This window comes from Nyctereutes procyonoides, unplaced genomic scaffold (genome assembly GCF_905146905.1).
Source record: "Nyctereutes procyonoides isolate TBG_1078 unplaced genomic scaffold, NYPRO_anot_genome, whole genome shotgun sequence".
Taxonomy (NCBI): domain Eukaryota; kingdom Metazoa; phylum Chordata; class Mammalia; order Carnivora; family Canidae; genus Nyctereutes; species Nyctereutes procyonoides.
In genome coordinates, this window is record NW_026575139.1 from 24,687,269 (window position 1) to 24,713,092 (window position 25,824).

A 25,824-nucleotide genomic window follows, 5' to 3' on the forward strand; every position below is an offset into this window, starting at 1 on the left:
TTACAGTAAAGAAAATATAACACATTGCTTATCTCTACAACAAACATTTTTGCTTATCTAATAACAGTGATATAAATATATTAGGCAGATGAGGTTAGAGTAGTGTAAGAGCTAAATCTATATCAGACCCGGAAGTAAATATATAATATCTAAAATGTGTAAATCAAGAAAGTAGGAGCATTATCATTTAGTGATAGGACGGTAACTACCAAAAGAAACAGCTAAAGAATTAAAAGATGTCATTAGAAAACACATCTAAGCTGGCTATTTTTCTTGATTTTTAAACACTATGGTATGTATATACCACTTTGATAAGAATAGAAAATGAATTTCTTTAAGTGGCACAGAGAGATTAGCCCTAACCAAGAGAAAGAAGGGCTTCTTTTGAGGCTAGAAGACGAGGATAGTAGAGTAAAGTAAACATAAGGGCAGAAAGTGAGTTTCACTTGGCCTGAAAGCCTTGATTTTCTCTGGGAGTCAGGAAGCTAAATTAAAGCTACAAAGTAAAATTAAAATGTTTGTGGAGACCAAAAAAGCAGCACTAGTGCAGATGGTCTCTGCAAAGCGGTGAAGGCTTGGCACAGTTATTGTTGGGCAATGGGAAAGGAGCTGACCAAAGACTTGTCAAAGGATACATAGCAATGCTTAGGATGGAGACCACTTATCTACCTATTTATGATACTGTTTCAGAGCTTATGATGGTTTAGTTCCTTTTCTTGAAGTTACATTTATTAATTCAAAGTGCCTGGAAAAACACCTTAGACCATTAAAGTCATGTAAAGCAATCTGTTTGTATTTGATTCAGCAATGATTACTTCATATAAATGAAAAGAGATTATCCTCCACAAAGAAGAGCCAGAAGAACCCTTGTCCACTCATTACCCAGTATTATAAACAAATTTAAATACGAATGAACTGCCTTCCTCACCAAATTGTGAATGTCTTCAGAATTTTATCTATAACTAAGACATTCTGGCATAAGCACAAGTGATTTAATCTGACACGTCAGGTATTATGTTTGTGATGGAAATAAATGGTACTTAAGGAGTTCACAGTCCCTGGGAAAATGGAGGCAAGTAAATCAACAATCAGAACACAATTTGATAAAATGGGATATGTTGGCTTTATTCACTGAAGTATGTCCACTGTCTGACTCACTGAAGGATCTCAACATATAATTACTGAATTGCTCCCTGCCCCCTAGGGTAAGAAAAATAGGAATTAGCAAAGTAAAAACTGACAGGAAAGGAATTCCAGACAAAGAGAAGAGCACGTGTCAAGGCCAGAGGAAAGGATGAAGGAAGCAAGAGGCACTAAAAGATGTGCAGATAAGGAAGAAGAAAATCCAGGGGCAAAGTTGTAAAAGGTTATGAACTCAATACTGCAAGCATCATGCCTGCAAATACAACATGCAGTTTCCATGAAAGGGTAGGGTGCTTTGCTTTTAGATTACATTGCTGATCAACAGCCAAGGGTCATCATTTTATTTTGGGTGTTAAGAAAATGTTAAAGCAATTGAAATATACTTTCAACACTACATGTAAATGGCAATTATTTATCAATATTGCACTTTCAAATTTTCAAAACTCAAGGCTGTAACAAAATGTTAGACTATCAAAACCTTTTGTATTTATAAAAGAATTTTTAAGCTTTTGGAAGAAATATATTTAGAGATACTCAATTTAAAAGTATGCACAAAAATAAGTCATGTTTACAACAATACAATGAAATGCTATGACCTTTTAACATATAAAAACATTTAAAATAAAGTACAAACATATATATATTCACTAATACAATCACATAAAAACACATGCATTGCCCATTGGTTAGATGAGAAGAAAAACAAATACTTGTTGTTTTAAATCTTCAGAAAATTTTTGTACAGTTAGGTATTTCATAAACTTCTAAAAAAATAAAAACCCTAAAACTAGATATGAAACCATTAGAGGTATGTATAAAAATTTTAGGATTTGACATAAAAAATAGACTTCAAATTGGGTATAAAAAATTAAGAGGTATGAAAAAATACGAAATACCCTTAAACAAGATAACATCTTATTGTCACAATAATTACATAAACATAAATCAGCTGACCATGGGAATTACAAAATATTAAATTCTAGAATCAAATTCTTGCCCTTTTAGTTTTCATGAGAAAATTTTTCCAATTATTTTCTAATATATATATATATATAAGATCCTGAAGTCAAAATCCGCCCCCTGCCAAGTGTTATCTCTATAGTAGGAACAACCATGACAAATGGAAACATAGATAAAAAATTTAGTATTTATAGTCCCTTGCTAATCCTAATAAAGTAGGTACAGAATGGAAGAGGTGCGTAATTCCAATGTATAAACCAATCAAAAAGTATGTGTGACATATCAGAAGTCAATATATTACAAAGATTTCAATTCTTCTGCAAAACAGTCAATAGATTCTATGCAATGTTTATCAAAATTATAGGTTTCTGAAAACTGACAAGGTGATTCTAAGCATTACATGGGAAACACAGAGGACCACAAATAGTCAAGTCAATCTAGATTGCCATACGGCCCATGGGCCAAATCCAGTTAAGAGTGTTTTTTTTTTGTTTTTGTTTTTTTTACAATTTTAAAGGTGAAAAATAAAAGAATGAAAAATATTAATATAAACCAAACATGGCCTGCAAAGCCTAAAAATATTTCTCATCTGGCCCTTCACAGAAAAAGTCTGCCAACCTCTGATCTAGAAACACAGAATTGGAGGACTTACAATCAGACACATCAAGATTTATTACAAGCTACAGTAATTAAAACAGGACACTTATGCAAGGATAGACAAATAGAATCCAGAAACAAACCCACACATAGAGTCATCTGACCCATGATGAAGGAGATAGTACCAAAGTAGTAAGAAAAAGTTAACTTTTTCAATAAATGGTGCTGGGGTCAACTAGATAGCCATATGAAAAATAATAAACCATGAACCCTGCCTCATATTATATATCAATAATCAACTCTATAAATTGTTGATTTAAAAATAAAAGATAAAACAACAAAAGATAAAATAGGATAATGTGTTCATGGCCTTGGGGCAAATAAACAAAGATTTCTTTCTTTTTTTTTTTTTTTAAACAAAGATTTCTTAAACAAAACACAAAAAAGCACTAATAACTATAAAGGAAAAGGTCAATAAATTCGACTACTAAATTAAAATCAATAATTTCTATTAATCAAAAGACACCACTAACCTTTGAGGCTCCTCTGGGTTCACTGCATCCTAGTTTTAGAACTGTTTTGTTTTTATTTTTGTTTTGACAGTCTATTATAGTCATACCTGTCAGAATGGCCAAAATCAGAAGAAACAACAGCTATTGGTGAGAATTTGGAGAGAGGGAACTGTTGGTATTGGAATGCAAACTGGTATAGCCACTAGGGAAGACAGTATGGAGGTTCCTCAAAAAGTTAAAAGGAGAACTACCCTTTGATCTAGCAATCGCACTACTAGATATTTACCCAAAGAATACAAAAGTACTAATTCAAAAGTTATGCACCCCAATGTTTACAGCAGCATTGTCTACAGTAGCCAAATTAGGGAAACAGCCCAAGTGTCTATCAACTGATGAATGGATAAAGAAGATATGAGGTGTGTGTGTGTAATGGAATATTAGTCATAAAAAGAATGAAATCTTGCTATTTGCAAGGATGTGGATAGAGCTAGAGAGTATTATGCTAAATGAAATGTCAGAGAAAGACAAATACCATATGATTCCACTCATTAAGAAACAAATGAGTAAATGGAAAAAAAAATAGACAAACCAATAAAGACTCTTCCTTTTTTTTTTTTTTTTTTTTTAAAGTATGCTCTACACCCAACATGGGGCTTGAACTCTCAACCCTGAGATTTAGAGTCCCATGTTCTACCTGCTAAGCCAGCCAGGAGTCCTTCAAGAAACAGACTTTAACTATAGAGAACAAATTGATGGCTTCCAGTTTATTTAACCCAGTGATGGGTTAAATAGGTGATAGGGATTAGGAAGTGCACTTGTACTTCCTTATCACATATCCAGTGATAAGCACTAGATGTTGTTTATTAGTGTTGAATCACCATATTATAATACCTGAAACTAATATTACACTTATGTTAACTAACTAGAATGTAAAGAAACACTTAAAAAAATAAACAAAAATAAACAGTTCTATTATAAGGATTGACATTTCATGACTTTTTTCTTTTTTTACAGGCTTTTCCCAAGAACAAAGAGAAAACTTACCTCTAAAAAAATAGAATAAAACTTATATTATCATGCAATTACTATTTGGGTCCATTCTTTTCACAAATCTAAGATACATTATGGGATCCTATGGGATTTTTTTTCTGTATCTTAAAAACATTCTGCAATTTCTTTATCCTAGAATTCTTACTCATCTTACTAATTATCCCCAACTATGCCAAAGAAGATTAAAATATGAAGACAATGAAGGAATGATGGATTTGCCTAAAGGATGAAGCAAAGGTAGAAATAGCTGTCATCTCACTCCACTTTGTATTCCCCAAAATATTACAGCCTACTTTTAGGCTTCTCTGAACACAATTGAGAAATGAGAAATTTTCAGAATGGCAAAAAGTGAGAGAGAAAGCTGTGTCAAAATAAAAAAACAAACACAGAGACAGAAGCACTCTAGGCTCTAATAAATGTGAAACTGATCGCATCAGTAAAATCTCCAACTCTGAGTCCTCATATGACAGCACTCTAGATGAATATTCTCAAACTCAATATTTGATGAGTGAACAATGTATTTCTAAGGACAGAAAGGAAATGTAGTACTGCCATCCACTTGGTTATTAAACTGGAAGGATGTTATCACATAATATTTTCTGCCAAGAACCTGGATCATTCTGCTTTGCCAGAAGAATGTGTGACGGGATTATTTGATCTTTTATATTTATGTGCCAAAATTTACTTGATGCAGAGTTTTGCTCTTATAAAACTTTTATAAAAATTTCTAAGAAGTTGTTTTTCACTATTCCTTTGTTGTTACTTCTGTAAGTTATTTGTAAAATGACTTTAAAATTTAAAAAAGTAAAAAGGATCCTCTGGATCTATATGATACTTTTTTGGTATACTGAGGATAAGAAAAAGGGTTATAGAATGACAAATAGTTGAGACAGTCTAGACACAGAATAATATCTAGTATACACAAGGAACTCATACAATTCAATACATAACCCGATAGAAAACCTGGGAAAAGACCTCAATCAACATTTCATAAAAGAAGAAATTCAACTTAACAATAATCAAATGGACAGAGAAGTTAGCTTCATTTGTCATCAGGGAAGTACAAACTAAAGTCATACTTATAATCTCACTAGACATCCATCAAAACGGCTAAAATTAAAAATTTAACAATACTAAGTGTTGATGAGGATGCAAAAAGACTGCTGGTGAGAATGTTTTTTTTTAATTTTTTTTAATTTGTATTTATTTATGATAGTCACAGAGAGAGAGAGAGAGAGAGAGAGAGGCGCAGAGACATAGGCAGAGGGAGAAGCAGGCTCCATGCACCGGGAGCCCGATGTGGGATTCGATCCTGGGTCTCCAGGATCGCGCCCTGGGCCAAAGGCAGGCGCCAAACCGCTGCACCACCCAGGGATCCCTGCTGGTGAGAATGTAAATAGACATAATCACACCAGAAAACTGGGGGCACCTGGGTGGCTCAGATGCTTAAACATCTACCTTTGGCTCAGGTCATGATCTCCAGCTCCTGGAACTGAGCCCCACATCGGGCTCCCAGCTCAGCGGGGAGTCTGCTTCCCCGTTTCCCTCTACCATTCCCCCTACTTGTGTGCTTGCTCGCTCTCAAATGAATAAAAAAAATCTTAAAAAAAAAAAAAACTGTTTGACAACATCTACCAAAGTAAAACCATACCTACCACCTGATCAAGCAATTCGAATCCTTGGTATATTTCTAAACAAAATTAAATACATGGCGCACACACCTAAAGAGACACCTACAGCGCCAAAAGACACAAAGCAGTGATCTTCATAATAACCAAAAATCTTAAATGACTAAATATTAGAATAGATAAACAGATTGTGGTATATTCAAACAATAAAATATGGTAGAGAAATGGGAATGCAGCTACATACAACATGGATGTACCTCAGAATAATGTAATGTCAAGTGAAAGATGCTAGACTCAAAAGAATACATACATTAGAATTCCAATAATATAAACTTCAAAAATAGGCAAAACTATTATATGAAAAGTCAGCATAATCGTTATCTTTGGGGTGAGAGAAAAATGGGAAAGGGCATGAGGAGGACTTCTCAGACACTAGTAATCTTTAGATCTTGATCTCAGTTGTGGTAAGGTGAGTGTGTTTACTTTGTGCAAATTCACTAAGCCATATACTCAGGATTGTGCATTATCTCTGTATGTTACCCTTTAATAAATAAGTTTTATGATTGAAAAATAAAAGGTTCTGGAAAACCAATATCCACTGACCTAAGCAGTGGTAGTCTTCTAGAAGTCCTGATGAATCAAATGACACACACCTACACACAATTTCAAAAGAGCTGACCCAGATGCTCCACAATGTGGTATGATATTTACACATGATAGTTTTTAGAAAGCAGCCTCAATCTGGATTTCGCAAAAACTCAAAGTAATCTACATTATTTTAATAGTGTGTTATTGATCAATCAGTTATCTGTGTTCTCTATTCTTGTTTTTCTACACAGCTTTGTTTAAAAAACAAAACGGAGTGGCTTACCATTATCAGTTATGTGATTATAGCAAACTTGAATTCAACTAGTAAGAAAAATTCACAAGTTTCCTTAACAGTGTGGATTATTTCTACCTCAGTCTCTTTCACTCATTTACCAGCTTCTCACTGATTTTTTTCTTCACCTAGTTACACAGGAGGAAAAACAACCATGCCCTGGCAACCATCAGAAACGATACTCAATATAAGCTAAGTGAGCAAAAGAAGTAGAAAGGTAATAGAAACAGAAATGACATAAGCTAGATTGGGGAAGGGTTTTAAAACAGGGTAGATGGGGATCCCTGGGTGGCGCAGCGGTTTGGCGCCTGCCTTTGGCCCAGGGCCCGATCCTGGAGACCCGGGATCGAATCCCACATCAGGCTCCTGGTGCATGGAGCCTGCTTCTCCCTCTGCCTGTGTCTCTGCCTCTCTCTCTCTCTGTGTGTGACTATCATAAATAAATAAAAAATTAAAAAAAAAACAGGGTAGATAATGTGAGCAGGATCCAATTCAAAAACAAACAAACAAAAAAAAACAATCCTTATCAAAGTTGCAGGTGGAAAAGATGGAGAGGAACATCTTACATCTAAAAACAACATAATCAACATTTATTAAGATTTCAGCAGACTAGAATGTTGGCCCAAACCTAACTAAATGAAATGTAAAATAAAATCTTAGAGAAAGACAAAACAACAAAAAACATCCTGCACAAGTTCAGGATGAGAGAGACTTGGCCTAATAACAGCTGATGTGAAAAAGACTCGGGAAGCCAAACTGATGTTAAGCTCAACATGAGTCAACACTGTGACAGTGCTGACCAAAAAAGCAATTTGTTCAGCTACACAATACGTTATTTATAAAAAAGTTGGTAATAGGTTCTATGGTTCCCTGCATCTAAAGTAAGGGTTCATTCATTCTGAAGGAGACTGACAAATCCAAGGCCCTTCGCAAGACAGTGAGGAATGTAGCAGGAGGAGGCTAGAACCAATATAAGTGTGAAAAGAAAAGAAGAATATGAGTTTCTGTGATGGCAGAGAAGAGTACGTAGGACAGGATGCAGGAGTCAAGAAGGTGGTGTTTAAAGAAATGTTGGAACTCACTATAGAAGGAGGATAGGATAATCCATCACGTGTTACACCACACAGGAAGATCTAGAATCAACAGGTAGAAGTGACAGCAACACATTTAGGTTCAAGACAAATAGGCTTTCCGGCAAACTGTCAACACCTTGTATGGTAATATTCCTTATCACAGTGCCAATGTTCAAGCAGAAGCTATTAACCAATTGTCACAGGAAGTAAAATGAACTCAAAAGTGGATCAGGAAAAAAAAGCGGGGGGGGGGGGGGATCCCTGGGTGGCTCAGCGGTTTAGCACCTGCCTTCAGCCCACGAAGGGCTGGAATGAAGATCCTGGAATGCCAGGATCGAGTCCCACAACGGGCTCTCTGCATGGAGCCTACTTCTCCCTCTGCCTGTGTCTCTGCCTCTCTCTCTCCCTCTCCCTCTCTCTCTCTCTGTGTGCCTCTCATGAATAAATAAATAAAACCTTAAAAAAAAGTGGATCAGGGGTGCCTGGGTGGCTCAGTCAGTTGAGTGTTCAACTTTTGATTTTGGCTCAGGTCATGCTCTCAGGGCCGTTAGGTCAAGGCCCCACGTGGGCTCCACACTCAGGGCAGAGTCTGCTTAGGATTCTTTCTCCCTCTCCCTTTACTCCTCTGCCCCCTAACCACACATACATGCTTGTTCTCACTCTCAAAATAAATAAAAAATCTTTAGAAAAAAAAAAAAAAAGGATCAGAAGTCCTTGGATTCTAATTCCATCTCAATCATTTACTAGCAATATTATCTGGGGCAATTTATTTATAATCTCTCCAAATCTCAGCTTCCCTTATATGTTTACTTCATGAGATCACAGAAAAATAATAAGGTAATACATGTAAGACCCAGGATGACAAACTAAAATGCAATACAAATATGAATTGCTATAGAGGGGATATTGCACTAGATAATTGCTAAGATCCTCCCAGCAGTGAAATTATTAACTATAATTTAAGGTAAGAAAAAACTTAAAATGGGTCCTAAATTTACAACAAGATTTGGTAGGCAAAAGACAGAAAACATTAATATGATAGAAAAAAGGGGGGGACACCTGGGTGGCTCAGTGGTTGCGTGTCTGCCTTCAGCCCAGGGCATGATCCCAGGTCCGGGGATCGAGTTCTGCATCAGGCTCTCTGCGAGGAGCCTGCTTTTCCCTCTGCCAATGTCTCTGCCTCCCTCTCTGTGTCTCTCATGAATAAATAAAATCTTTTGAAAGGGGGGGGGTCAGAGCAGAAAAATCTATGTTTCACAAGGTCTTAAGAATGTACTTTTCTGATAGCAAATTAGTCACCAGATCTAAAAGGCAATGCTTAATCCAAGAGATAAGCAGGAATTCTAATAAAAGTTACACATGCCAAATCAAGATTACAAAATGCACTTGTAATCACTCACAGTATGAATATCACTTAATCATGGCATTAAACACAGTGCTTAACTAGAGCTTTTGCTCTGGGACCACCTGGACTCTGCTCCCATTGGGTGTGGACTCAGGCTCTATTCTCCCAGTTACATGATGCTGAGCAAGTTTCTCAAACCTCTCAGCCTCAGTCTGTCAAGGGTAAATGTAGGGAATGAACCTGCCTAGTTAACAGGTTGCTGAGAAGACTCTAGGAGATAACATATATGGCTTCTGGCAAGGCTTCTGGCACCCAGAGAGTTCATGTTAATTATATGTTGCACCACAGAACCAGATCTAGAATTAACAGGTAGAAGTTGTAGCAATACATTTAGGTTCAAAGCTAGAAAAAAACTTTCCAGAGAACTGTCAAGAATATAACTGTCATTATAAGATGGTAGAGTTCTGTGCCATGTTGTTTTCAGAGTTATAAATTTGGTGAACAAATCAAAGATATATTTTGTTTCCAAAAGCCAAAATTAAGGTTAAATTAAAATAGTTAATATAGATACACTGACACTGAGATAGAAAACTAATCAATGTACTGACAAGTGCAAAAAAGCAAGCTTACAAGACAATATGGTCAGTATGATCTCATTTTTATGACATATTTTTAAAATAATTATCTCAATGGTGGAATTAGGACTTTCACTTTTTAAAATATTTTTCTGTACTATCTAAATTTAGTATAAGGAGTATATATTTCTATTACAATTTACAATTGGCAAAAAAATGTGATTGATAATGTTTTTCTATAGAAAAATTAACATGTAGGCCAACTGGGGAAAAATATACTTTTACAAACTTGGAAAAATGAATTTAATACTTTTTAAAAAGCTAAAAAAAAAAAAAAAAAAGCAAAGCAATAAAAAGTTAGAGATTACCAGTAAATTTTCCTGTGTGCTTTTCTAAATAAAAATGTGGTGCAGACATAAGGAAAACATCTCCCAAATTGAGGGAAATATATAGGAAATGAGTTCCATGGGGGGGTGGGGATTTTGTCTACTCTGTTATATTCACTGCTATAAGCACAGAGCAGGAACAAATATTTGCTGAATAAATGGATAAAAGCCGTATCTACCCTTACATGAAATTTTGTTGCCTTATTTCACTAGAATTTGACTTATTCATCTTTATCTCCAATAGCTGGCATATTCTCTAACAAAGAGAAGTTACCAATACAGTTATTTGTCAAATCAAGGAAAAAACCAAAAAAGATAAGTAAACTTAATAAATATTACTGTTGAAGTTAAAAGGTCTATAAGACATTGATAAGCATTACTCTAAAACAGGACATTCATCCTGGAGTGTAATCAAAGAAACGGGGCACGTTACTATTTCTAGATTTTTATTATGTCGTGTCTAATAAGTGAACAATACTAATGTTATTAACTGTAAACCAGGAATGTATATAAAAGTACAAAGAAATATAAAAATCATATAAAAAAAGCTTTTTATATAGCACCAAGGCCTACTTAGCCTAAATCAACAAAAAAGCCAAACCAAACCAACCAATCAAACAAAAGCAGACCTACCTTGGGCCTCTTGGGCCTTCCAAGTAACTGCTTCTAGGAGGATCTGGAAGCAGTCCACCTGACCTCACTGGCATGTCCTTGACTCCAGTGATTGGCTGAGATGGAGCAGCTGAAGACTCCCCAAGTCCTTGCTCAGATGAGAATGAACTATATGGCAGAGTCGACTTGCTCAGAGGGGCTTTAGAATTCACTTGGTCTGATGGACTAACAGCTGATTGCAATGGAGGATGGTAGGTTGAGGGTGGGGCTGAACCAAAAGACACAGGAGTGGGAAGCAGTGCTGGTCTAGGTTTCTCTGGAACCTGTGAACTCTGAGAACTGGAGGCTGGTGGAACTGGGGCTGTGGCTAACTGAGGAGGTATCCCTTGTGGAACCCCAGGGGGAGGTAATCCCGGAGGAGGTGTGGCTAAAGACAATGGTGGGAGGGGCAAGACAGGTGGAGGTGCTGCAGAGGAGAGAGAAGGGGGGGGAAGAACCGGTGGTGGCCCTGCAGAAGAGAGGGAAGGTGGGGGAAGAACCGGTGGTGGCCCTGCAGAAGAGAGAGATGGAGGCATCACAGGTGGGGGCACAGAGGTGGGTAGAGAAGGTGGCATCACAGGGGGGGGCATGCCGGGCGGTGGGACTGAAGCAGGCAGGGCAGGGGGCATCACTGGTGGTGGCAATGATGGGGGCAATACTGGAGGGGGCATTGTTGGTAGAGGTGGAGGCATCTGAGAATATGGAACAAAAGGAGGTGGCATTGACATGTTCCCCATATACTGGTTCTTCATGTTCTGAAATGAATTGACTTTCTCCTGGAGATAGGTCTGAGTCGCTTTCATGTGTCCCTGCCATGTTTTCCACTGCTTCTCATACTCCTGAAGCTGATCTTTATGAGGATAAGAATGGAGCTGCTCCTCCCACAGCTGAAACTCCCGCTCCCATTCTTGGTAGAGATGTTGAAACTGTTGCTGCTGCATCTCATAATGCCGCAGCTGCACGTCTACAGACATGGTCTACGAATAAAGGGGTGACAATTATTTTAAGACATTCATATAAGAGAATTAATCACAAGTTAAAATATTAAGGAATCAAGGGCATTTGTATCTTAGGAAACTAAAACACTAAAGACTTTGTAGGCTAGTAAGGATAAACTTGTCACATCTATTCAATGATAATCATTCTTTCTTCCTTTGACTCATTTCTATGTTGCCCCAAAGTTGGAGAACTAACTAAACACTAAAGCAAATACCTATCTTAACAAGAATTATTTTTCAACCTTTTAATATTACAATGGATAATTTTAAGAACTTGAAAAATGATCTATTATTATGGACATACAGACACAAGTTTGTGTCTTCAAGGTACAAGAAGGACAAGTATTTTTTATGGTGTATTTCCTTAGGTTTCTGTGGTGGTTGCTGTGATCTTTTTGGTGGATTTTTGCTCGTCTGTCACTGTAGTGATTTGTAGGCAACTTGAAACTACATGATAAGAATCTTTGGTTCTGGGGCACCTGAGTGGCTCAGTCAATTAAGTGTCTGCCTTTGACTCAGGTCATGATCCCAGGGTCCTGGGATGGAGCACCACATCAGGCTCCCTACTCAGCAGGGAGCCTGCTTCTCCCTCTCCCTGCCTCTCCCCCTGCCTGTGCTCTGTCAAATAAATAAATAAAATCGTAAAAAAAGAAATAATCTGTGGTTCTTAAAACTCCTAGCAATGGGCCTCTAACACCTGCTTGGGTGGACAGGAGACTTGACAGAGACTCCACGACAGAAGACTCCACTAGCCCTGCCCCGCCCTCCCAACAGCATTTTCATAAAGCTGTACTTCCCAAACTCATGGTGATGTGACAGAGAACTACTCAGAACCCCCTTGGAAACATCTAATTTAATTTCTCTCCTTCTTCACATTTAAATCTTTTTCAGGAATAACAACTCCTTTAAATGACTTGGGGCAACTTCCCACCATGTGTCAGCTGAGGAGGCACTTGCCTGCATATGTGGCGGCTGCTGTATGATCTGTTGGTACTGTTGGAGGATCTGCTGTAACTGAGTATGCTTCTGCATTATTCCCTGATACTGGAAGCCAACTCGATGTTGCTGGTGCTGCTGCCAGTGTGCTGCTGCAGCCTGCAACTGTTTTAACCTCGCATCTTCTTCTGGGTCTTCAGACTAAAGATAAGAGAGAGAATACACTTTTATGTAAGCAATAAAACAGCAACCAAATTAACAAACAACCTGAATATTTTTTAAAGTATTGTATTATAAAATCCAGAATCCCTACACTCTGGCTGACTGAGAAAAGTTATTTTATGTTTAGATAAAATATCTGGCTCTGCTTACACTGTGGATCATGAATACTAATACAAAGGAGCTTATAAATTCTAGTCTTTACTGGAATAATAAGAGTCAGTTTATAGCTATGTGCTCTGCATCCTATGAGAAATATTTTTTTTTCACATTAGCCATTTTTTTAAAGATTTTATTTATTTATTCATGAGAGACAGAGAGGCAGAGACATAGGCAGAGGGAGAAGCAGGCTCCCTGTGGGGAGCCTGGATGCGGGACTTGATCCCAGGACCCTGGGATCACGACCTGAGGCAAAAGTAGACACTCAACCACTGAGTCAACCAGGTGCCCCCACACTAACCGAGAGACTACAATGTCATCATTATGATTCAAAGATTCCACAGAGGCTCTTGGGAGAACAACTATCTTTGGACCAAAGTGAGAACTTTTCATGTGTCAGTTAGTATGTTAAGTGACAAGGATTATCACATTTAATGCTTCAATAGCTCTATAAGATAGCTACTATTTGAATATACCCATTTTGCAGATGAGGAAATTGTAGCACAGGCTAACTAACTTGTGCAGAGTCACCCCCAGCAAATGGCACTGCCTCGACTACAGCCCCAGTAGTTTGACAACAGAAGGTTAGGCTCATAACTACTGCCCTGTGCTGCCAATATGAAAACACCCTGGCTTCCCTTTAGTGCTGAGAGAGCCTTAATTCAGAAGTGTCTAATTCTTCACTCACTTGAACCATGAGAAAAATGCCTTTTCTAAACTTGATCAGGCATTTATCTGATTATTCCATAACAGAATTTTGCATGTACTTAAAAAAAAATCAAAACATATATCCATTTTGACAAAGGTATATATAAACGAATCAGAAAAAAAAAGCTAAACAACTTATTAAACACCAAGTAATTAGTTTTATGGTTACCTGGGGTTCCTCAGGTGGGAGAGGAGGTGGTACCTCTTCATTAGGAGGTGGTAATGGGGGCTCCTCCGATGCAGGGGGTTCTGGTACTTGACTAGTTGCAGGTACAGTCACTTCTTCCTTTACCGGCTCCGGTGCATCCTTTGCTGTGACAGGACCTTTTTTGTGACCTGGCAGATGCACTTTTGTCCGCTGTTGCAAACTAAGAAGGTGCTGCCGATACCAATACTGCTGCTGTTCCTACAACAGAAAGCATTTTTAAGAATTTTAACTAAAAATCCTATATATCTGCAACTTGGTGTTGATAGAGACCTGCGTTTGTACCTGTGTTCATCTGTCTATATGTAGGAAAAGGCAAAGCCGGACTGAGAAAGACAAGTAAACAGATCTTTCAATTCCTCCCCCAAATATATACATTTAAGTTAAACCATACATATTAATTCAACATACTTCTCTACTCTTTTACCACACACTTTTGGAAGTGAGAGCAGTCTTTTTGACAAATGCTCAGAGGAGGAACGCCTGGGTGGCTCAGCGGTTTAGCGCCTGCCTTCGGCCCGGGGCATGATCCTGGAGTCCCAGGATCGAGTTCTGCATCGGGCTCCCTGCATGGAGCCTGCTTCTGCCTCTGCCTGTGTCTGCCTCTCTCTGTGTGTCTCTCATGAATAAATAAATAATCTTAAAAAAAAAAAAAAGAAACTTAAAAAAAATGTTAAAATGCTCAGAGGAAATCCTATTAGTATTCACAGCTGCTTGTTTTGAGCCTGCCATTAGCTGGGGTAGATTTATCCAAGGGGTCTTGTAAGTAATAAATAAAGCCAAATAGTTCTGTCCCTTCTCTGACTTCTCTCTCCTTTGGTGCTCTTTCCTCTTTTAAACACCTGTTGTATCCCAGCTCTATACAGATAAATGAGAATATACTTTTTTTAGAATTCTACTCATTTTAAAAGTCTCAGCTTTGTCCTCCAAATTATATTGTACTTTAATTTTCTGAAAGCTTGTTTTGTGTTTCTACTTGAAAAAAACTACAACAAAAAAAAGAAAAAAACTACAACAATAAGAACTTTAATGAAGAAATAATTAGAAAATACAGCTGATCCTCATTAGTCATGGATTCTATATTTGCAAATATGCCTACTTGCTAAAGTTTATTTCTAACTCCAAAATCAATACTCAGGAAACTTTGGCTGTCATTTGTGGACATGCATAGTGGAGTGGTAAAAAATCCGAGTTGCCTGACTTGCACATTTCCTGCTGTTACAGAACAAGGATATGGTCTGCCTTTTTGTTTAGCTCTTATACTGTAAATAAGTGTGCTTTTCACAGTCTATTTAGGACCACATTTTTCAGATTTCTGTGCTTTTCGTTGGTGACTTTGCTATTTAAAATGGCCACAAGTATAGACTGGTATGCTGTCTAGTGTTCCTAAGTGCAAGAAACCTGTGATGTGTTTCACATAGAAAATCTACATGTTAGATAAACTTCATTCAGACATGCGTTATGCTGCTGGCTTTGAGTTCAATATTAATGAATCAACAAAATATATTAAAGGTGTCATTAAACAGGGGCACATATAAAACAGGTTATGTATTAGCCGGTTGATGAAAATGAGACCAAAGACTCACAGAAACCTAACCCTGTAATTCCCCTAGGAGCAATGGGTTAGTATTCACTAATTCAACGTTCTTGGCAACTTTATGGAACACAAATACCTCAAATAAAGAGAATCAACTATACAAATAAGTGATAACTAATGAATTAAAATCAATTAAGGGGATCCCTGGGTGGCTCAGCGGTTTGGAGCCTGCCTTTGGCCCAGGGCGTGATCCTGGGGTCCCGGGATCAAGTCCCACGTCAGGCTCCTGGCATGGAGCCTGCTTCTCCCTCTGCCTGTGTCTCTGCCTCTCTCTCTCTATGTCTATCGTGAATAAATAAATAAAATCTTTTAAAAAAATCTCACCACTCAGACATAACTACAGGATCTTCATTTTCCCACCGTTCATTATATAACTCCCTATGGTTACAAGGTTGCATAAGGAAAAAGTTGTCATAACATGAAAATATTCACTCACGTACCATCTTTTATACTTCCATAATTAACAACAGCATGTATTTCTACTACAATTATAAGAATGCAGGATTTTATGAAACTGATGTTGGAGAGCTTTGGAACTCATTGCTGATAGCTGCGGATCTAACAGAAATCCTGCCAGTTAACAATCACATTTTTTATAATAGGAACTGCAAAAGAGAATGACACGAATATCAAAGGTTGAAAATAGCCCCTAGAGGGATGCCTTGGTGGCTCAGCTCAGCGGTTGAGCGTCTGCCTTTGGCTCAGGTTGTGATCCCAGGATTGAGTCCTACATCAGGCTCACTACAGGGAGCCTGCTGTTCCCTCAGCCTATGTCTCCTCCTCTCTGTGTCTCTCATGAATAAATAGGTAAAATCTTTAAAAAAAACAAAAATAGCCCATAGAAAAACTGATAAATTCCTACATTTTTCAACATATCCAAAACCAAAATAAAAGATGATATATAATACTGCCATATAATTTTGTCATAAAAAATATAGTACATAAACCAAATCAACACTATTCTTTGTTCATTCTAAGACAGCTATTCCTTATGACTTTGAGCTCTGTTTTTTAAAGGTTGTGTCCCAAGTTAAATTTTTAAAATAGGGATCCCTGGGTGGCGCAGCGGTTTAGCGCCACCTTCAGCCCAGGGCGCGATCCTGGAGACCCGGGATCGGATCCCACGTCGGGCTCCCGGTGCATGGAGCCTGCTTCTCCCTCTGCCTGTGTCTCTGCCTCTCTCTCTCTCTGTGTGACTATCATAAATAAATAAAAATTTAAAAAAAAAATTTTTTTTAAATAAATTTTACTTATTTTTTACACGAAACTTTTGGTCCCTATGTTAAATAGATTCGTTTTGCTTAGATTCACTGGGATTTATTATCCTTGAATAGCCAGGATTTTCTATACTGTTAATATTTTAGTGTACATCCTCTCCAATTTCCCAGAGGCAAACAAAATACATAAGACATATACAATATACTCTTTTCTCACTATGATGTTTTATTATTTGTTTTTTTACTCACAGAATATAATTTCCTTGGGAGAGAGCTGTCTCATGCTTTTCTTATATCCTATCTGGTGCTTAAGCACAGAGTTGGAGCACAGGAGGAATGTCAATAAATAGTTATTGATCAACCGAAGACTTCCCTTCTAGGCCACTTATTTCTATGACCTGAAACTTGCTCCAAACCATTGGGAGGAAAAAATTCCATCTCACTACCTGCATCTTGAAAATTCCATCTCACTACCTGCATCTTGAAGTCTGGGTCATGATTGAGTTATTCTGTTTTTTTTTTTTTATTTATTTATTTATTTATTTATTTATTTATTTTAGTTATTCTGTTTTTAATTTCCATGCACATAATCATCAGCTCCAGAGATGTAATTACTTTTTCTATTGAACATTAAAAAAAAAAAACAGCACACAGGCCATGATAATTGACAATAATGTACCATTAAAACATTTTCAACTTTCTTTTACTATTTTATGAAAATAGCAACAGGCTTATCTTTCAGCTTAAAAAAATTAATAAACCCTGTCTCTTTCAAGTAGAAGTTAGAAGTTTCCCTTAGTTTTTTTAGTTGCTTTGAAAGCATCACTAAAAGATACAAAGATGCAAACCATCTTTCATAAACTAGAAGCCAATGGCTACACACATGAAGACTATACAGATCTAGATTCTTGATCAATTTGTATGTATCCACCTTGTCAATGCTTCCCATCTTTGTCTTAGACCTAGCCTAGGGCTAAGAACCTTGTTAGGAGCTCGAATACTGGTTGATTTGCTGAGAGTATGCACTGCAGGTCAATTTCTATTTCATACGAATCCAATAAGCAGAAACCAGATCTATTTCAGTTCTAAGACTAGGCTCTGGTACATTTTTAAAGCTCTACAAATGAGCATCAATCATATATGTCTTCAGTGTCCCCAAGAGAAAAGTGATTTCTGTTTTAGAAAGGAATAAAACCTGCCTGGACTTCCTGATGAAGCCAAAGCAAACCTAGAGCCAGTTTTTCCGTTTGTCCCATCATATCAGACAACTCCATCTCACATGGGATGTTAATTCATAGATAGAGGAAAATCATTGCATATGTCACACTCAAAGAGACTGAATGAAGAGAGTTAAAAAAGGATGTAAGAACTACTTGTCACTTATTAAACTCAACACCAAAGAAACAAACAATCCAATCATGAAATGGGCAAAAGACATGAAGAGAAATCTCACAGAGGAAGACATAGACATGGCCAACATGCACATGAGAAAATGCTCTGCATCACTTGCCATCAGGGAAATACAAATCAAAACCACAATGAGATACCACCTCACACCAGTGAGAATGGGGAAAATTAACAAGGCAGGAAACAACAAATGTTGGAGAGGATGCGGAGAAAAGGGAACCCTCTTACACTGTTGGTGGGAATGTGAACTGGTGCAGCCACTCTGGAAAACTGTGTGGAGGTTCCTCAAAGAATTAAAAATAGACCTGCCCTACGACCCAGCAATTGCACTGTTAGGGATTTACCCCGAAGATTCAGATGCAATGAAACGCCGGGGCACCTGCACCCCGATGTTTCTAGCAGCCATGTCCACAATAGCCAAACTGTGGAAGGAGCCTCGGTGCCCATCGAAAGATGAATGGATAAAGAAGATGTGGTAACTACTTGTCACAAATATCATTATTAAAAAGATGCTAATTTATTCAGCAAGCATCAACTGACCACTTGCTATAGTACAGTAATGAACTAGGTACTAAATGATTTTCTAGACAGGGTAATGTAAAGCAAAGAGTGTGCGAGGTGGGGAGGAAGAGAGATGGAGAGAGAAAGAGAGAGAGAGATGTTTTAGAGATTAATTTTGGAAGGTTGCCTTTCCTATCCAAGTTATTGGAAATGCCTATAACACTAAATGTCCTATGTCTTACATCCTAAAGCAATGGGTGGGGAGAATCTGGCAAAATAGTGAATTGGTTTTCCATTTTTTAGACTTATTTAAAACATACTTATTTTCAGTATTTTTGAGGTTTACATTCTACTGCAGGAATTAAAGTCACCAGATAATCTTAGTCCCATCTAAAAAAAAAAAATGAAAAATGAAAAAATAAAGCTCCTCTATTTCACCTCTTCCTCCAGCTCCTGCCCTCATTCTCTCTCTCTCTCTCCTTCAGTCAAACTTCTTTAAAGAGTTGTCTATACTCACCATCCCCATTTCCTCACCTTCCATCACTCCTCAAATCAATGCAATATGGCTTCAGTCACTATGAACTGCTCCTGCCAAGGTCAACAATAATCTACATGTCAGTAAATGCAAAAGATAACTCAAAGTCTTTATCCTGCTTGACCTGTCAGTGGTGGTGCTACAGCTACAGCTGAGCACTCCCTCCTCCTAGAAACAGTCCTCTTTGCACTTCCACGGGACTGCACTATCCTGACTTTCATCTACCCATTTGGTCTTTCTTCTGTTGGTTCCCCTAGATACTGAGATTCTGTGGGGCTCGGATTAACATCCTTTAAACTCTATCCCTACTCTACACACATACCTCAGGAGACCTCATCCATTTCTGTGCCCCAAATACCATATTTATACTGATGACTCACAAGTCTGTCATGTCTCCAAGATCTCGCTCCTAGACTCCAGACCTATCTATAGCTAACTTCCTATTGAACATCTCCATTTGGAATCATGTGGCTCAAGGACCTCAAACTCAGTAGGTCTAAAACTGAACTCATCCTTTCACATCATCCCCAGACCTGTTATTCCTCTTCTTCCAGGTTTTCCTATTTTATTAGTAAATGGGACAACCATCTACCTAGCAGTCTACTCCAAAAACTCAGGAATCATCCTTGACACCTCCCTCTCTGCTACTACTCAATCTCCAATTAGGTTCTAGCACACAAATATTTATCCAGTCTTTCCACTTCTATCTCTGTCACCATCCAAGTCCAAGCCACTGTTATCTCTTGTCTGGATTATTCTATTAAGTATTCTCTATAAATCATCCTTGCTTTTCTCAATTCCACTCTCCACACACCAAACACAATGAGCTTTCACAAATGCCAATCTGTCACATTCGACTATATAAAATCCTTCATTGGCTTCCAACTGCCCCAAAATCCTCATAGGCCCTCCCTGATCTGGTTTGTGTCTACCATTCTCACCTGGAGCTTTCAGGAAGCCTTACTTTGAATGCTATCTGGTTAATTCCTACTCATTCTTCAGGTTTCACTTAAATATCACTTATAAAGGAAGGCCTCTTCAATTAGGTTACAGCTCTCAACTATAACTAATCACTTAAAAATATTTGTTCTTAAAAAAAAAATTTGTTCTTCACCTACTATGTGCTAGACCCTGAGTAAGACACTGTAAATACAATGGTGAGCTTAAAACTAGAAGACAAACAAACAAAAACCCATTCTTCATGAAATAGTCTAGTGATACTGTGTATTTTATAATCCCACAGCACCTTGCACTCCTCATAATGACTTGTTAAATGTCTTGTTCTTGTTCTTCCCATTGGGACAAGTCAATGAGAGCAAGAACCATGTCTATTTTCTTCAACTCTGGTACTAAGCTAAGCACGGCACTTGGCACATAGTTGCTACTCAATAAGTACTTGGATATCAAATAAATGACTAAAAATTCTAATCAAAGTCAAGAGCTTTGTGTAAGTTTTGAGAATTAAAGGATAAATGAAGTCACAATTTATGAAAAAAAAAAAAAACGGCTAGTATGCATTTTACCTAGCCAGCCCTTTAAATACATAGAAAATTAATTCTTCAAAATGACACATTCCATTAAATCACCAATGCTTTACTCTGAAAACTAGAAATTAAATGGAAGAATATTAAGCATTTATCCTATCTTTCCCATACCAACTATATCTCCAATTAAGTAGTCCTAACCAGTTAATGAAAGTTTTTCGTTACAGAATTCCATATAGTAAATGTAGAAGCAATGGTAGGAAAAAAAAATCACCATGTTATAACCTTCAACAAAGAAATAATTTACTCAGGCAAAGACTATCAGTGGATAAGTCACTAGATAAAACATTAGAGGCAGGGCAGCCTGGGTGGCTCAGCGGTTTAGCGCCGCCTTCAGCCCAGGGCCTGATCCTGGAGCCTGCATGGAGCCTGCTTCTCCCTCTGCCTGTGTCTCTGCCTCTTTCTCTCTGTGTCTCTCATGAATAAATAAATAAAATCTTAAAAAAAAAAACAAAAAAACATTAGAGGCAAAATTGATGGGAAGCTTTACAATGGAGGGACCAGACTATAGTTACCTACTGATCAATCTTGGCTCCGCTAATAGTGGAATAACCAGGCATTGTGTGTCTCCTGATGGAATACAAACGAAGTACACAGCACCACCCTGGTAATGAAGTATACTTGCCAAAAGAAAGGTGAACTTAAGTCTAAGCTTTCCAAGTTTACCAGAAGCGTGAAAGAGAGTGTAACAAGTCGAATGATAAGAAACCATGAGTAAGCAGACAAATCCAGAATGTGGGATATTATACAAAACTGAGATAGACTTCTCATCAAGTTCAATGGCATGGGGTTGGAAAAGAGAATAGGAGAGATTAATCTAGATCAGTTCTCAATGGAGGGTGATTTTAAACCCCAAGGGATATTTGGCAACGCCTGGAAACATTTTTGTTTCCCATTGGAGGCTGCTACCAACATCTAGTAGTGACAGGCCAGAGATGCTGCTAAACATCCTATAAGGCCAAGGACTGCCCTCCACAACAAAGAATGATCCTGCTCACAATGTCTACATTGGATCCTGATAAAATCTGAATAAACCAATAATACATGATTGAGTCCATTGGGGAATGTTAACATGGATGATATCAAGTAATTATTTTTAACTCCAACTAGTATGATAAGACAATAGGGGAAATCTGAATGGGCAGGTAATTAGATGGATGATACAAAGAAACTGTTACTTTTTGTAGGTGTTATAATGTATTTACCTAAGAAAAGGTCCATTAAAAAAAAAAAACCCATGACTAAGAATGTAGAAATGAAATGACATGAGATCAAAGATTTCCTTTAAAATACTTCAGCAACAATTAAAAAAAAGGCATAGGTGAAGTAAACATGGTAAAATCTTGATAGTTGTTGAATCTGATTGATGGATTTATAGGAGAAATCATACCATTTTCTTTACTTTTGTGTTTATCATCTTTTGCCATAAAAATTTCTAACATATTCCAAAATTAAAATATGAACCAAAAAATAATAAATTGGCAGAAAGGTTCATTGTCAGAGACCGGCACTGGTATGAAGAAAACCTGTGTAATCTAATAAGCCAAAGTATCCTAAGTCTAGAACGTGACAACTCTTACAGCTTATTCAACAAATCTTTGTAGAGAGCCTACAGTTTGCAAGGCACTGTCCTAGGTGCTACAGAGGATAAAAAGATGAGTGAGATGGTCCCTGTTTACAAGGGACTTAAAATCTGAAAAACATCCAACCAGATAGGTGAGCTCAGGGATGGCTTTACTGAGACCCTGATATTTGAGATGTACCTTGAAAACAATACAACTATAAGGTAGGAAGAGGAGGTTGAGGAAATTGGGAGGAATTCTAGACAGAGATAAGAAAGCCTAAACAAGCTTACAAGGCCCTTCTTGGTCTGGCCCACATACTTCTCAAGCTTCATCTTCCATTTTTTTTTCTGGTGTCACCAAAGAATTGAGGCAATGAATACTCAAAGTACTGGAGGAAGTTCAATATAGAAGAGTACAAAGGCAGAAAAAAAGCAAAACCAGCAAACCAGTGTTCATGTAAGTATTTGTATTAATGACTGGTCAGATACCTCTTCCCCTCCTTCCAAAAACAATTTATTTGTCTCTCTAAAAGGCCAGAAAAAGTCTAGTAGAGAGGAGTATATGGATGTTGCACTTTGACTTGGACTAACTCTGAGGCTGACAACAAAGCATTGAGAATGCGTTGGGAATGGGGACAGAAATTTTGTCTCTCTAACAGAGGCATCTGGGGGAAATAACCTGGTAGGATGGTACTAATTTGGTGTAAACCAGCAGAATCCCTTATTCTCCTATTTCACTTCAGCATTACAAGTGTTTTCTCCTGATGATGTGCCAAGTACAACATCTTGCTTACCTAAAACAACTTGCGTATGTTCTTAATTTCTAATGCAAAACCACTATAAAATTAGAGTACCACAACCTATCTTTTGGAAATCTTTTATATATAAATCTGAGTCTGTAGATTAAAAGACTCTTTTTTTCATTTAGGGAATCTAAGGTAGATTAGTAATCGCTCAAAGTGTCTATGTTAAGAAATCATAACAAGTTATTTATTCTACTTGAGAGTTCTATCTTCTTTCTTAAGGGAGGAATTCATTAGTTACTGCTATCCAATCCATCTTTGCTCTGTAGGAAGCATCACTTAAAACAGAAGTTTAGAGGAATGGCTCTCTCATGAAGGAAGAGATATCACTAACTTATTTTCACCTTGGTCAAATTCCAAGGCAGTTGAATGGTAACAAGTCACTCCGTAAGCAAATTGCTTATGTCTTAAAACTTGATGTGAGAAAGGGCTGTATGGGTTCATTCCTTAAAATAACCAAGAGACTCCCAAAAAGGTCAAAGATGAAGAGACTTCCTATGTATTGCATATGTGTCTATAAGTATAATTAGGATGCTCCTGATAAGAACAAGATTTCCATTCTTCATTTACTAACACTTTGTAATTCACGAAGCTGACAAGCTATCAGTGGCCCCTAAACACCTGTTTAAAGAAGCTAACTAGTCAAAAAGTTTGTATACATTTCAAGTATCAACCCTTTGGGAAGCCTCTTTTCTATGCTGCCTCACAAATGGAAATTTGAGTTTAAAATACAATTTTAAAACAAAGCTCTTTGCAAAAGCAACAAAATCTAGGAGGTCGGTCAAAGGGAACCAAAGAATAAACCTAAGAAGTAACTCTTGAGCCACCCCACTATTCCGTGGACGTTAGAAACATCTTCAAACAACTGTTCTTTTAATAATCCACATTTAGCTACTTGAAAAGCTGGGGTGTCAGACTTCTGACTCTTAAGGAACCCTTTGGAGTGTAAATTAGCTATTCATTGTGTTGGAATTAGCCTAAACACGGGTTAAAGCCCTGAGGCCTGCTCACTTAGGGCCCTTTAGGTGAAAGATGAGGCTCAGGCATATGCCTTCTTACCTGTGGAGTCATTGTTGAGGGATCTGGCTCAGGGGCAGCTTGCTGCTGTTCAGCACTCTTGTTCTTGGCCCCACTCTCCGAAGGCTCTTGCTGGACAGTTGTCTTATTCCCAGAAGGGGCGGACGGTGGCGGTGGAGCTAGTAGTTGGGATTTAGAATGGCCCTGGGAGGGGCGGGAAGGAGATGCCTGAGAAGGGGGCAAGTAGGACTGGGAATGGCTCAAATAGGATTGCGAGGAAGAGGAAGAGGAAGAATAAGAAGGGGTGGGTGCCAGGTAGGATTGGGAAGGTGGGGACTGAGAAGGGGACGGCTGAGCGGGAGGCAGGTAGGGCTGGGACGAGGCCGGGGGGTAGTACGAGGGGGGCGGCTGAGGTGGGGGCATGTAAGATTGGGACGGGGGCATATAGGACCCCGGCGGTACAGGGGGAGATTCAGGGGGGGAATCCAGCTCCATGGGAACCAAACCAGGAGACCCATCTCGTTGGTGGTGGAGCATCTGGTGTTTGTACTGCTGCTGCTTCTGATAGCTGAGGGCCGGCCCAGGTGGCGGGGGCATCGGTGGTGGCGGTGGCTGCCAGTCCCCGTAGCCGCCCCCCGGCATCACCGGCGGGGGCGGCAGGGGGGGCGGAGGAAGGTGATGGGGCTGGAGCACGCACTGCATTTGCTTCTGGTGCATCTGCTGCAGCTGCTGGAGCTGCGCCAGGTGCTGCTCGCGGAAGCTCATGAAGCCCGAGGAGGAGGGGGCCGCGGGAGTCGTCGAGCTCGAGTACCCGGGCCCCGGCGAGGCCTCAGGAAGCGCCACCGGCGGTGGCGGCGGCGGGACCGGCGGCGGCGGATAGTGGCTGCTCCCGCCATACCGGCCCCAATTCGGGTACATATCGGAGAAGGCGGCGCAGGGCTCGTCCCGGCGCCGTTACTCGTCGCAACCGACCTCCAGGAGCTGCGGCGGCGACGGCGACAGCCGGAACTCGCGGCGCCTACAGGCCCCGGAGCGTGTAAACGGAGCGCGCCAGTGCGCCGGCGCTACCGAGCTGGGCCCGCGACCGGGAAGGCGGGGACGACACTGGGGCGACTACGCCTGCGCAGTAGCCACCGAGAGGAGAACAAAGGCAAGATAGAGCGACCCTTTCCTTGGCGACTCTCGGTTGCCATCTTCCTTCCGGTCGGGATAATGTACGTGCGAGTAGAATGTTCTCATAGAACCGAGGAACCATAGAGTCTCAGAGCTGAAAGGGGTGGTAGAGATCCTATCGCTCCACGGGCTCATTTTTGAATGAAAAAAAAAAAAAAAAGGTTCCATTCACAATAGCAACAATCTCAACAACAACAGCAAAGCCATGAAACAAGTAGGAATAACTCTAATAAATATGTGGAATGTATATGAAGAAAACTACAGAACCGTACGGAATCATATCCGAGGGGGAGTAAATTAGACTTGCAATGATGGAGAGGCTTACCATGATCCTGAATGAAAAGAGGGAAAAATGTAGACATGTCAGTTCTCCTCAAATTAAATGAATAGAATTAATTCAATTCTAACCAACAAAAAAAGGAAATAATAATAATCCGGAAC

The 25,824-nt window shown here is 38.8% G+C and overlaps 1 protein-coding gene across 4 annotated transcripts in view; it reads right to left on the reverse strand.

The window, feature by feature from the left end:
• Window positions 1-25,285, reverse strand: part of YLPM1 (YLP motif containing 1) — a 76,921-nt gene extending 51,636 nt beyond the window's left edge. For 2 of the 4 annotated variants that reach the window (XM_055304078.1, XM_055304077.1), the window contains exons 1-4: window positions 24,253-25,284; window positions 13,990-14,226; window positions 12,756-12,935; window positions 10,783-11,777 (exon numbers count right to left, since the gene is read on the reverse strand). In XM_055304078.1, the coding sequence (XP_055160053.1) occupies window positions 10,783-11,777; window positions 12,756-12,935; window positions 13,990-14,226; window positions 24,253-25,128 (2,288 nt within the window). In that variant the 5' untranslated portion in view covers window positions 25,129-25,284. Of the gene's footprint in view, window positions 1-10,782; window positions 11,778-12,755; window positions 12,936-13,989; window positions 14,227-24,252 lie in introns of all 4 variants that reach the window. The other 2 variants (XR_008661658.1, XM_055304079.1) reach the window with 2 other exon arrangements.
• Window positions 25,286-25,824: the final 539 nt, after the last annotated feature.